The sequence below is a fragment of the Chenopodium album genome, chromosome 9 (assembly GCF_948465745.1).
Source record: "Chenopodium album chromosome 9, dcCheAlbu1.1, whole genome shotgun sequence".
Taxonomy (NCBI): Eukaryota; Viridiplantae; Streptophyta; class Magnoliopsida; order Caryophyllales; family Amaranthaceae; genus Chenopodium; species Chenopodium album.
The window spans coordinates 64,901,793-64,915,990 of NC_137842.1; the positions used below are offsets into that span (position 1 = coordinate 64,901,793).

Below are 14,198 nucleotides of genomic sequence, written 5' to 3' on the forward strand. Positions count from 1 at the left end.
AATGGAGGTTGTGAGGAATTAAGGGAAATGAGGACGACATTGTCGGGTAATGGTGATAATGGAGGGAGTGAGAATGAAATGATGATGATGATGATGATGATGATGATGAAGAGGTTAATCGAGCTTTCATGGTGGTTGTTACTTGTTAATTGTTAGGATTGGAAGTTGAAATTCTGGATTTTGGGTGAGTGATTTGTTAAACTCACATTCGCAATTTTTTTAATTTTTTTTTTAAATTTTTGGGTCGTTGTTGGAGTTTTTGTTGATTGATTTTAATGGAAGGAGGACGAGGTGGATATGCAGGGAGTAAGAGTGAGAGAGAGAGATATTGAGGTGGATTTGTGGGAGGTGGATGAGGTGGTGGTCGGCGAAAAATGGATGGAAAGGGGCGGCAGGGAGGTGGGGTGATCGGGGAAGGGGAAAGTGGGTGGCTGAGAAGATTTTTTTATTTTTTTTATTTTTAATGAAAATGAAAAAACAAAAAAAATTACCTGATCAATAGGTAGCCAGTCAACTTGGCCTAATAAAATAGAATGGGGTGTAAAGGTTGGAGTAATCAGTTATAATTAAAAAGTGGGATTAATAAACTAAGACCGCCAGACCGGTCAAAGGTTGGATTATTAAAATCAAATTTTCCTTTATATTATTACATTGTTTTGGGAAATCACTCGGTAAAAACATGTGACAATTTAAAAAAAATTGTATTTTCTTTTCCATTGATTTTTAATTTAGTTTCTATTTTTAGTTTTGGATCAATCACAACCTAACACGTGTCAAGTAAACTAAAATACGTAGTATAAGATTGTTGACTGGTTTTATATTAAAGAAAAAAAAAAAAACCGCACGTAAAGACTATTACAGAATTAAAAAAAAAAAAGGATTATTTAAAGTAAATAGAACAAATTTAAATTATTAAAGTTTAATTTCTAATAAAAATTTCACTTAATAAGAGTTCCATCTTTTTTTCCTTCAATATAATTCGTACTGTTTATGTTACATACTCCGTATTTATTGACTTATGATTTGTGTATCAAATACGGAGTATTATCATACAGTACAATCATACGAATGAGTCAATTGGGAATTCAAGATTTCAAGTTGATCGATTTGCGTATTAATTTTCAGTCTGATTCTAAACATTGTGGGGTTTAAGTTTGATTTTGAATACGGCTTTTAAAATTGAGATTAACAAGATTTTGTCGGAGTTTCGCCGTCGATCGACAGTTCCGCCGCCGGGTTTGGAGCAGCAGCAGTAACAGACGATGTTTCAGACCGGAATTTCCGGAAACCCTAATGATTATGCTGCGAAAAAACTGGGGATTTGTCGTTTAAATTCAATTAGAGAGAGTTTGCGAAAAGTGAAGGGGACAATTGTAGATGGGAGAAATACGAGTGATAAGAAAACCCTTAAATTGCAGCCGATAATGCCGGAAGTGGCGGCGGAGTAAGTGGTGTTGGTAAGGTGATTGGTGGGTAGAGTGAGGATTTGCCAATGGAGGTGTTTGGGAAGGAGATAAAGGAGAAGGAGATGAATACAGGGAAAGCTGGGGATGAAAAAGGCGACCACGAGTCGGGTTTCGAGTTATTTCAGATGTACACTCATGATGAGTTGGGGATGAAGCTGAGGGAGCTGAGGCAGGAGGTGAAGGGCAAGAACAAGGATGGAGAGGAGGAGAGCTGGTTTTCGATTTGGGAATTGGGTGAGAGGTTGAAGAAGCTTAGGAAGGATGAGGAGGAGGGCGAGAAGCAGAGTCCAGCTTATTTTAGAGAGTTGAGGAAGAGTCTTTCGTCACTTGACAATATTAGCAAGGATAATAGGCTCAAGAATGCTCCCAGTGAGTCACTTTCTCTCATTCATAATGTTTTTATTCTTTGAAGACTAGTGCTTTTTGTATTGTGATTGCGATTTTGTGTTATGTTTTGTCTATTATTTTACATGATAGTTAAGTTGGTGTGAATCCCAGGATTTCTATCATCAGGGGTATAGTAATCACAAACTAAGAAGGGGTTCATCTGTAATGTTCTTTTGGAAATAAATTACTAATGAACTTTGCTTGGTTTTGGGATTGTTATTTTGAAGTGTTGTGTATTGAAGGATGAATTCATAGTTTTTGTTTGAGCTTGAAGAAATGACTTAATACCCTGCTGTTTTAGTTATCTGAACAAATTTGCTGAGCTCAAGCGCGTTGATTGAATGCTTACGTTATAATGATGTTTTATTCTCAATCCGTGGACTTGATCTAAGTATTTAAGGAAGTTTAACATTTCATTGTACTTATCTCTTATGTTCATCTTGGGTGTGGGATAAGTTGGGGTAGGTGGGTGGAAAATGGTTTCATTTATATTCAAGGTTGAATATAATTTTAGTTTATTTTTGGTTCAAGCATTGAAGGCCTGGCATGTTAATTCTAGGCTAAGATGTGTTATAAAATAGAAAAGTATGAAATGCTAGAGGAAGTGAAATCCTTTTGTGGACATGGAAGGCAGTCAACATATTTGATCTGTTTGATGTTTGGGGTTAAAGCTCTCTTCTTGAAATGGGGACTTTAGTTTCTATGTTCATGCTTTTAGCAGACATGGAGGGGATGATGCTAAGTTTAGGTTTAAGATACGATTTTTTGCTTTTGAATAATCATATGAAAGGAAAATTCTTGAGTGTGATGGATCAAAAATGTTGTCTTCTGTGCATTTACTTATCATTGGCCACACTCTATTGTAATGTTAATTGTCAAATCCTTAGTTTTGCTTTGTTATCCTAATGAGAACCTGCATATTAAAGTTATTGTTTTTGGACGTAGCAAACTAAGAGTAGTGTTTATATGCCTTGTAAGTCTCTTTGAAGCTTTCTGTTAGGTAATATCCTATAATCTCATCTTGTTTTATTTTCAGAGAGATTTCACTAATAATTTCTGAAAATTTACACCATTTAAAGTAATGATTTCCAACAAGTTATGCCATATAGAGTATTTATTTTACACTTGGACGATGTAGTGGATGCTGCAAGCCTGCATGAATGGGCTACCTTGAAGCTCTCTTAGCTGTCTACAAATCAATTTGTATTTGATCTGTTTGTGAAGTGTTTCTAGTTACATTTATAATCTGCATGGTTGTAATTTGCATTATTTAATATTCTTCAGAGGAGGATTGTCTGAAACATGAAGTATTTTGTCCATTATTATTGGTTAAAGTAATATTGTACTTAATTTTAAAGTAGCTCATTTTGCTATTCTGTTGTAATATGCTGACGAATGCATTTTTTCCCGTAGTCCAGAGTCTGGGTTTGTTGTCTTCATCTAATTTCACGGAGTATCCTCCACAAGAGCATTTAGTTGAAAAGGTAGTGATTCCTTTATGAGACCCCTTTTACTTTTCTCTGTGTCTCCTCTCTGAAATTTCTGTTTTCATTATGAAATATATTTGTATGCTTGTTTGTCAGTTTAACTTGCAAACATGCCTTATTAATTTATTATACTATTATGTATCATATTTTAATCAGTTTGATACAACGAATGATGCTAGTTGGCGTACTAGAGAGGGGCTGCCATCACTTTTTCATCAGTCTCCACAATATAACACATGTGAACGCCTGTGGGGTGTAGCTTCATTTACAGATCCAATTTGATCAGTATGAGGGGTTGGCTTTTATCTCTCTAGGATGAAACTGTGCCTGCTTAATAGTTTGGATTATAAAATTAGTGGGATTTATGGGACAGACTGTTTGTTTACATGTAGTATATCACAATAAAGAGTATGTTATGATTTTATTTGTTTCCCTGTTTAGCTTTCATGTCCATTTCTGATGGCACACCTATGGCTGGGAACTCTTTTACTTGTACTTTGAAAATCAAGAGCATTCTATTAAAAGCTTCATATTTATTCGAGTTCATTATGATGTTGACATCTGACCATGAACCAATAATTAGGGATAGAAATATTGCTAAAAACCTGTTTGAAATCATACTGCCTATTTTCTTTACTCTTGATAGACATCATACAATTTGTCTTTTCAATATAATGATTTGAATTCATTGTTCTCTTTGCAGTATTTTCATCCAGATAACATGTCTGCAGAGGAGAAATTAAAGCTTGAGTTGAGAAAAGTGCGGGATGAGTTTAAAATGCATGAGTCAGATTGTGGATCAGCACGTGTTCAAAGTAAGCAGGATAACTTTATTTATTTACTTATATATATATATATTACGGAGTATTTCATTCATTGGCGGATCTATGAAGGGACCTGGGTGGCACCGGCCCCCCCAAATTTTTTATTTTTTATTTTTTTTTTATTTAAGTAAATATATATATTTATAGGTTAAATACAATTTTTATGCAATAAATAACATCAAATTAGCTTTGTCATAGTGGTAATGTATTGAGTTTGGACTAAAAGACTTAGGTTCAAGCCCTTATACAATCATTTTATTTATATTTTTTATTTAGTGCCCCTCCACACTAAATATTCTACATCCGCCACTGATTTCATTTATCCTACCGTCTCGGACTTCCTTTCTTCCTTGTGTGGCTAATCAGAATGCTTCCCTGATTTTAGACTTATTTGGAAATCAATGGTCCTCTAAGGTCTTTTATAGTTAATTCCCTTTTTCATGGACTAAAATTCAAGGGCACTGACTCTATTGTTAAGTCACAGACTTTTAAAACAAGTACAGTAATAGATTTTGTGCTGATATTACAGTGCTATGCAGCCAATATATGATGTCTATTAGGGAAAGAATGGACTATCTTTCCGAAAATCTTTTTTCCGCCCTATATTTTGGTGGTGTTTATTGGTTTAAATGTGATGGCTTATAAATAATCATATACACGAGTTGCTTACTCAATTGTGGGACTCCCTCCGTTTGTTAACAAATGTGAGTTAAGTATAACACTGGGACCTAACATTTTATATTTTTCACAGTTATGGACCTTGCACTTATATTTTCACCTTTAAGGACCTCAAACCCCTTTTCGGTGAAAGTTAATCAACTTAAACCCAAGTGTAGTTAAATGTGGGCCCTTTGTGTGCACAAATAATGATGACATGTACAATATTTTTGGGAAACTCATAAGCTTATTGCTCCTCCACATCTCCTCTGCAACCTTCCCCTCCGCCACCTCCATGACTCCATCCACCATTCTCAAATCTCTGCTCTTACTTCATATTAATCATTTATGAGTACTATCTAAGAAATCAAAACAGTACAATTAAGATAGAAAACTCATTATATGACACTACAATTAAACCCTCGAACAACACCCAAAAAAAAGGTACATGAAATTGGATCATAAATAGAGTTCCCGAGTTTGAGTTTGTGAAAAATCCTTCAATGACGGTGCATAAGAGGCCAGATAGAGAGTCAAATTCGATAAAAAATTTATTGAGGTAATTTGATTATGAACTCTCCCGCTTTTGCTTCAGTTCAGTGAGTTATTAACTTCTTTTTTGGCAATGTAGAGACAGTAGAGTTTCTCTCGATTAGAGGTTTACAAATTCTTTTGGAACGGTTATTAGTTATAGTTATAGTTTTTGGGTTGTGAGAATTAATTGTCACAAGAAAAATGGTTTATTGTTTGTATTGAGGTTGAAATTACTGTTTGTAGTTTTTGGCACTTCCAATGGACCTTGTTTTTCTCTTTAATCTTTATCTTCCATTCTGCTCTACTGCCTTCCGCTGCCTCACTATCTTTTTTTTTTTTAATTATTTTTTTAAAATTTTTTTTTGACTCTTTTCTTTCTTCATTGTCCCCCTTTGTATGTATGAGTTAGATACCTGTACTTCCCCATAGAACATACTTCTGTAGCTCTGTTATTGTAGTTAGAATACACTTTTATTGGTGGTTTCTAATGTATACCTTTGACCATTATTAACTTTGGCTTTGTGTGTTAAAAAGTTACAATTTGAAAATATGCAAAATGACAAATCTTACAATATCCCACATGATAATAATTTATTGTTAATAGTTCAACACCATCCAACCAAGATAATAGAATTGGTTAAAATAGGACATTGTATACAATAACCGGGTTCATTCTAGTGTTATTTTAATTTATTATTAAAAGATGGCTTTAAAAAGTTTCCTTAGTTTTAATATCTTTGAGAAAAGCAATGAAAAACCACCACCACCATCAGTTTATCATCTTGCATGAACCTGACAAAAATGGTCGGACTTGCAGCCATAGAAAAATAGCTTCTTAGAGGGATATATCATTATGATTTCAAATGGTTGAAATAATAATGTAATTTTTAGTGGCTAGTATTGCCTAGGAAGGGTATTATTTCCTTAGTTTTGGTTGTTTGAAGGGATATAGGCAGCCTTCACCACCAATTATCTATGACCTTTCAGTAAAACCTACTGTAGTAGTTAAGTAGGAATACGAAGAAGGAACAAATCAGGAGTGTAGAGTAGGAATTCGAAGAAGGAACAAATCAGGAGTGTAGAGGAAATTGTACTCACTTTAGAAACCGGTGGAAAGACCACTAATTAAAAGCATTCAGACTGAAATCACAAAGGGAGAAGTGGTTAGGAATAATGAGAAGGAAACAAATTGGGGTGTAGAGAAATTGTACTCACTTTAGAAACTGGTGGAAAGACAACAAATCAAAAACATCCTGTCTGAAATCACAAAGGGGGAAGTGGTTAAGCCGTTAAGGGAAGGAGAGAAGGAGAAAGGAAAGGAAAGCAAAGTTACGGACATTATATCAACCCAAGGGTGGAACATAATAGCTAGTCCAATCTATGTAGTTGTATCTTGAAGAGGAAGGTAGTTGGCTTGTTAGAGGGAGAGGAGATATAGCTTTCCTATAAATAAGGTAGAGTTGGCATGCAGAAAGGCATCCAGAATATTGAAGAAGCTTTGGGAGTGAATAAGGCCACTCGAAAGCATGATAACTATCCTCTAATTTCTGCAATGTCTATTGTTGTCAGATTGAATTCTCTTTCTTCTTCCTTGGATTTTTGTTACAGTTATGATAATTCATAACAAAAGGATGTGGAAGGAAAGAGATTCAATGTGGCAAACACTATCTAAATTCCTACATTGAAAGGATGTAAACATGGAACATCTAGTTGGGTGTTTCAAGTTGATGGCCCTTGGTGTCAGATCCTTCCTGATCGATCACATTATACTGTGTTTTTCCACTTGCTCATTTACTAGCCATGATTATGCTGGGCTCATATCTCCTGACTCCTGAATGGAGCCTCTGGAGGTACCTTTTCATGTGAACGAATTGGTCCCATGGATTGCACAATGCTATCAGCTTTAAGTCAGTTTCTATTTTTTGTAGGTGTTGCCTGATCTTGTCATCATTATTGAAATGGTTAATTACTTGTGATTCTTCAGCTTTATTGCTATAGTTATTGGTGTAAATGAATGATGGAATTTCGTTTTCATAGGGTGTTGTATTCAACGGATCATATTCATCTTGGTTGGGCTATATCATGTGTTTAGGTGCAACTTCACTCTTTGAGTCAATGACAATATGCTAGTTTTATTTTGTTCCGACATCTGGGAAAGGAAATGAAAATTGTTAGCGTTGATCATGGCTGTGGAAACCTTAGCTTTTACCTGGTATTGAGTATTTTCAAACTTTTGAGTTTGGGAAACATGCTATAATGCTCTGTTCAGCTCAAGTATATACCCCAGTATAAAATCAAGATTTTGAAACTTCTGTTGTTTTCATGATTGCCATTTTCGTTTATCAGTAGCAATTGATCATCATTTTTCTCTTTGTACTTTGCAGTTGCACAACTTACAACAGAAATACTTCACTTGTCTGCTGTTTTGCACAAGAAGGTAAAAACTCTGTTATGGACCCTCAACATTTCTGTATGTTATTGTTTACTATACTGTATATATGTTGAACAATAAGTTTCTCTTGAATTTGTATTGTTCTTTCAATAAATAATTGATACAGGTGTCATATGCTTCTGAAGTCCTTATATGACGTGCATATTATATATATTCAATAGAAATGATAATGATTATACTTTATTATCTATTAGATATAGCCAGCTTTAGGGGTGGCAGTCTGGAGCTTCTGGGTACTCTCATATTTGTCGTTCTTTCGCCTTGTTAGTTAATACTTCTGTTCCTTTTATGTTCTTTACACTGTTTAATGTTTTATTTCGTTTCATTTTAGGTAATTGATTTTAAAACCTTTTGCCCACATGCTTACATTTGCCACTATTTCCTTTTCACTCTTTCTTCTTTCTTGATTCCTGTGCAAATAATAACTGTCCAGAACATTTAGGAGCAGATTGTTTAATTTGCTTTTCTCTATCCTTGATTATGTATTGGAACATATTGCTGTCCAGAACATTTAGGAATGGAATTAATACGCAGTAAATGATTCGCCTCACTCTATCCTTGATTATGCTTTGGGATATAGTGTCTTAAGTGGCAATGTTTTTGGGATCTTTCTATTTTGTGTGATGTACTTTTGGTTATTTATTGGAAACACCAAACAATAAATTTTTGTTGAATGGGAAGACAAATATTTTGCCACCGATTTCGTATAGTATTTTCCCATTAAGTTCTTATGCTGTCTAGTATGAAATTTTTATGTCTATGGTAGGGGTTTGGTGTGTGTGTGGTATATACCTTAGCCTTATTTCTGATTTATTTTGCTTTCTTAATCACCACTGTAGTTTTTGACAGTTTGATCTGAAAAAGTAAACAAGTGACGTAATCTTTCACTTGATGTGGAATATATTTGACAGCCAACAATTATGTTGTTTTTTGTTCTAGGATAAGCATTCTCGTCGAGGATTGCAAGCAAAGGTGCAACAAAGGAAGAAGTTGTTGAAATATCTGAGGAGAACTGACTGGGAGTCCTATTGCTTTGTTCTTTCGAAACTTGGCCTCCGTGACAATCCTGATTACAAGAATTAAGATTGTATACAGATTACTAAGTTTTTATTGTGGTACGGAATATTTGCCTTTAATCTTGCCCCTATATTCAGTTCAAGAAGTCCTTTTTTGATTTATCAAAGGTGCTAATGGTAGCTGTGATTAGAAATATTAGTGCATCCTTTCATTCTGTGTTAATTTGTATACAATGCACAAGGTGATTCAAAGTTTGCATGTAATAAAGTTGATTGCATAACCAAGCACGGAAACAATGACAATAAGTCGACTATACATAATTGATACCCCAATTTATTTTTTGCATTACAATTTGCCATCACACTATTTGGTGTTGATATCTAATTGTTTTAGTCGACTATCTAAGTGTTGATCACTAGCCTATGCCACAAAGAGCATCAGAGGGCCATGAAGCTCACCTTCTAGGAAGGGTATCTCCATGCACCCCACACATCATATGCAAAGGCCTACTTACATTACATCAACGAGTTCCTTAACTAGAAACCAAATTATATGATATATAAATCACCATTATTAAGAAGTGAAGTACAAACAGCAACTCTAGATTCACTATTCATCCTAGCAGCTCCGACCAAACAAGCAGCAGTGTTATCCATTCAAAAGAGCACGATCCTTCAACAAAATTACGTTGAATTTGTGGCTACCTGCAGTACACCACCATTACAGCAATACGAAAACAATCAAATATTGTTCAAACTGAGGTAATAACATGCATATAGAATAACAAACTATTAGAAGTTTTTCAAAAAAAAAAAAAAAAAAAAACTGTTAGAAGATGCTCAAAAAGTTGGCTATGTTGTGGTTTTGACGTCTTGAGTTTATTTGATACAATCAAATACTTCATATTGTCAACATTAATGAATCATCTTTTAGTATATTTTTTTTCTCTGTTTTGACTGATCCATAAATATTTATAATTTATTAGGACATAATTTCACAAGAAAAATTAACCTAAGTTTAAATTAAGTTTGTAAATCAATGACTCATAAATTATAAGAATTTACCCTAACATAAATTATTATCGATAAATTTGGTTTCATCACAAGAAATTAAGCATGTAAAAATCATTTAAAGGTATCAAATTGTCCTTTATAAAACATAACCCTACAAAATCCCATCTTAATGTAAATTAACAGTCAGATCATGTACCAAATCAATAAAAACATATGGACTACATACCTTAAAACTTAATGTCAGTTGTCATAATTACCCAAAAGATTTTGAATTTTAGTGTTAGTGTATTAACCAAATGTTGACAGGTCGATAACATAATCATGAATGGGAAATTAATAAAAAAAAATCATAATCATAAATAGGAAATTAATAAAGAAAGCATAAATAATAGTTACCGTATGTGGTGCACAGCTTCCACTGTGAGATGTCTTAAAAATGGAGGAATAAATTGGGGATGTCTCAAACATAAAGGATGTCTAAATTGGGGATGTGGCTTATTTGAGAAAAGTGAGTCCCATTGGATTTACTGTATCTTTCCTTCAATCCATCGCATGACCATATATAAAAACATATCGAGTACTCTAAAACTTAATTAATGTTGTACAGTAGTACATAATTTCCCAAAAGATTTTGAATTTAATATTATAAATGTAGGTAAACAACTTGTAGAAAGGTTGATAACAAAATCAGAAATAGGAAATTAATAAAAAAAATATAATACTGAATAGGAAATTAATAAAGAAAGCATGAATAAAATGTAGCACTATGAATAATACTTACCGAATGTGGTGGAGACAATTTTGTTTGCAAGATGACTCAAAAACAAAGGGTTAAACTGGGAATGTGGCTTATTTGAGAAAAGTGAGTCCCATTTGGTTGATACTCTTGTACAACACTCCACAAACTCTCCACCTCCATATCATCATGCAATCTGAGCTCATCAATGCTTCGTATAGACTCCCCGAAAAGGGACTTCATTAATTGAAAACTGTCTATTTCTAATTTCCTCAAATCAAAAACATCACCACCAGCTGAACTATTGTCGTTGCTGCTTGAAGACGAGGCCGAGATTGAGGAGGCAGAAGGGATCGTTGCATTTGCTTCATCATCTCTTTCTTGACAAAATGTCAGTGCTTCATTCAGGCCGAGCAGCGTAAATGTTTTCACATGTGGACATCTAGGAAAAGACTTCAAGCTTGGACATTTCTCAAGGCACAATTTCTCAAGTGACGGAAACGAATGTGCAACCTTACTATCATTCTTCTCCATCAACTCTACATTGGGCATGTGTTTGAGTGAAAGATCTTTAAGATGCTGGAGTTGACTCATTGCTGGCAGACGTCGCAAACTAGAAAAATACACCAACTGGATTTTCACAAGCTGTGGGAGAGAGATTTCCAGTGTGGCTGCCCATCTTGGCAATGTAACCCCTTTATATCCGCATATATGAATCTCTCTTAGATCACGATGAGGTTCCAGTCTTTCTAACAATCTTTCATCTACACTCAATACTGCTTCTTTTTTATTCCAAACTTCATCTATTATTGTTAAACTCTTGATATGCTTCTTGTTTGATAGACATGCTTCCTGTTCGGTCAAATCGTATGCGTATCCTTTTTTAAATTCTATTGCAAGTGTACCTCTAATGTTGATTAGAGGCATCAAATCTCTAAGTTGACCAATCTGGGCTTTCTTTGAACTTTTTGAACCCAATACAAACTGTGAAAGGGTACACAGACCAGTCATAATATCCATTCCAGCAGGCATATGAGTCAACCCACGACAATCTGTTAGGTCCAAATGCCTAAGATTGACTAGTTCCCTCATGTCCTTGGGCAACTCTTCTAGGTTAGTACACCAGCGTAAGTCCAATACTTGCAAATTATAGAGTCTAGTGATTGACTCTGGAAGTGTCTTCAAGTACCCATTGAGAGAGAGATCAAGATACCTTAAATGTAAAAGGTTCTTTATTGTTCTTGGTAATGCTTTTATGCTAAGCATGTTCAAGTCCAATACCCTCAAACGCCTGTATTTTGCTATGATCGTGGGCACTTGAGATTCACAATCCAGTTCACGATAAGAAGGCTGAAGAAATGTACGAATTCCCTGTAATTTTCCAAGAGCATCACTTGGACTAAGCAAGAGAAAGCGCTCTACAGGGATAACAGCGAGATGGCGAGTTTTTCCATCAGAAGGTGTTTTGCTGGTGTCCTCCATCAAGTATGACTCCTTTCCTGCGACTTCTTGTGCAAGATCATGAATCAAATCATGCATTTTACAAGAAGATATTTCACCATATTCATCATGTCTAATATCTTGGAGAAAGCATCTCTGCAATAAAATAGAAAAATACTCCTCACCAACATCTTCTCTGCTTTGCATATGATTGTCAAGATATCCTTGTGCAGACCATAGACGGATCAATAACTCTTTCTCAATCTGGTAATCCTTAGGGAAGAGTGCACAGTAACTAAAACAACTCTTTAACCCTGGTTTAAGTTGATGATAACTAAACTTCAATATTGGCATTATACTCTCTTCACTACTTCGGCCCATAATTTCAGACAGCTTAATTCTCTGAAATAATTTCCACTCACTTTTATCATGACCATACAACATGCTCCCTACGACCCTTATAGCCAAGGGAACATTTGCACATTTTTTCACAATGTCTTTACCAATGTCCGCAAGGTCATCATCAACCTCTCCACTCCCTTGGTTAAATGCTACTCTCCTAAACAAATGCCAAGAATCATCATCTGACAAACCCTCTAATGTGTGCATTGGATCGTCACCTATAGCTCCTGCCACCTTTTTTGAGCGTGTAGTCACCACAACTCGGCTTCCTTTTGCACCTACTTGCAAGAACTCCCTCAACTTAAGCCACTCTTCACGCCTTTCGTTCCACAAATCATCTAGAATAAGGAAATATTTTTTCCCTTCTATAAGTTGTCTCACCTTATTTTGCAATCCATCAACTCCAATATCACCATGATCTCGTTGAGTGGCCGACTTGAACATCTTACCAAGGATTTGTTCTATGATAAACTCATCAGAGACACAAACCCACAACTTCAATTCAAAAGCACTTTTGATCCTATCATCATCATACACATGTTGGGCAAGAGCAGTTTTCCCTAATCCTCCCATCCCGACAATACTCACAAATGAAACATTATTAATTGAAGAATCCGAATCACCCAACGACAGCATATCTATGATAACCTCCTTATCATGCTTTCTCCCTATAATCCTATCTTCATGGACATAAGACCAAGTTTCCTCCTTTCTCTTAACAGGCCTATACACATCACTAAACCCAAACTTATGATGATCAGCTGCAATGCTATCTAGCTTCTCTCTAATCTCCTTAACCTTTTTAAAAGTCCTAACATCAAAAGGCAACTTGTTTTCACCAGAGAAGAAAGCTTGTACCTTTTTGGAGATCTTGCCTTCAGGCATCCTCTTCTGTCGCTGAGCAACTGTAATGATTTCATCGAACAAATCGTCAGCATCATAGACAGCATCCTTGAGCTTGTTAACCCAGTTCAATCCCTGATTGTTGAGCTCCTGCTGCCCTGACTCCACATCAAGGAGGACATTCCGGATGGTTTCGACGGTGCCTCGAAGAGCCTCAAGTTGAGATTCATACTTAAAGTTGGAGCATAACTCTCTCAATTCCTTGCATTGTAGTGCTGCAAACAGAGTTTGTGCAACACTCAACACCATACCCGTCGCCGCCATTTTCTTGATATTGTTTGTATTTTACAAAAGAGAGAATGAGAATTGAATAGTTATGATGAGATGAGATGAGATGAGATGGTATGATATAAGACTACAACCACAGCTACCTTATCATTTATACAACTACTCGTAGACCAAGTCAGTGTTGGGAAATTTCTCCAAACTTTGGATGCTTTTTCCACAAGAACAATTATTTCTACATATACCAACACAAGAGAAATGCAATAATTAAGATTTTAGGATCAAAAGTTGAGATAAATAAGTGGTTCGTGTCATAATTGAAATGAAATTCCAAAAATGCGGCTCCTTCTTTGCACCGACGCATATTTTAGGTGGCCTCTACTCTTGCAATTCCTTTTATTGACTTGTCTAATAGAGTATTTAGCTTCTGGCCAAAATTGTTCTTTACTCAAATTTAATTATATTTTGTGATTTAAATTTAGGGGGGAAATATATTTGTGATTTAAATTTAATTAGATTTGTTTCAATGTTTCTTGACTTCTTCATAAAGATCTAATTTTGTAATTTTCATTTATGTATAATAAAAACAAAAAACGATAAAAATTGTGTATCAACTAAATTACAAAGTGAACAAAAAAATGTTACAAAAATAAAT

General features: G+C 35.0%; 2 protein-coding genes across 2 annotated transcripts; one reads left to right on the forward strand and one right to left on the reverse strand.

Annotated features, from left to right (window-relative positions):
• Window positions 1-1,333: 1,333 nt before the first annotated feature.
• Window positions 1,334-9,099, forward strand: LOC145558776 (uncharacterized). Its single transcript, XM_081620112.1, has 5 exons — window positions 1,334-1,835; window positions 3,267-3,337; window positions 4,044-4,155; window positions 7,740-7,792; window positions 8,747-9,099. Exons 1-5 carry the CDS (start codon window positions 1,493-1,495, stop codon window positions 8,888-8,890), a joined length of 723 nt encoding a protein of 240 aa, XP_081476238.1. The 5' UTR covers window positions 1,334-1,492; the 3' UTR covers window positions 8,891-9,099.
• Window positions 9,100-9,113: 14 nt separating this feature from the next.
• On the reverse strand, window positions 9,114-13,812 carry LOC145558775 (putative disease resistance protein RGA1). Its single transcript, XM_081620110.1, has 2 exons — window positions 10,619-13,812; window positions 9,114-9,528 (listed from the first exon to the last, which is right to left on the reverse strand). The coding sequence occupies exon 1, from the start codon at window positions 13,580-13,582 to the stop codon at window positions 10,655-10,657; it is 2,928 nt and encodes a 975-aa protein (XP_081476236.1). The 5' UTR covers window positions 13,583-13,812; the 3' UTR covers window positions 9,114-9,528; window positions 10,619-10,654.
• Between the last annotated feature and the right edge of the window lie 386 nt (window positions 13,813-14,198).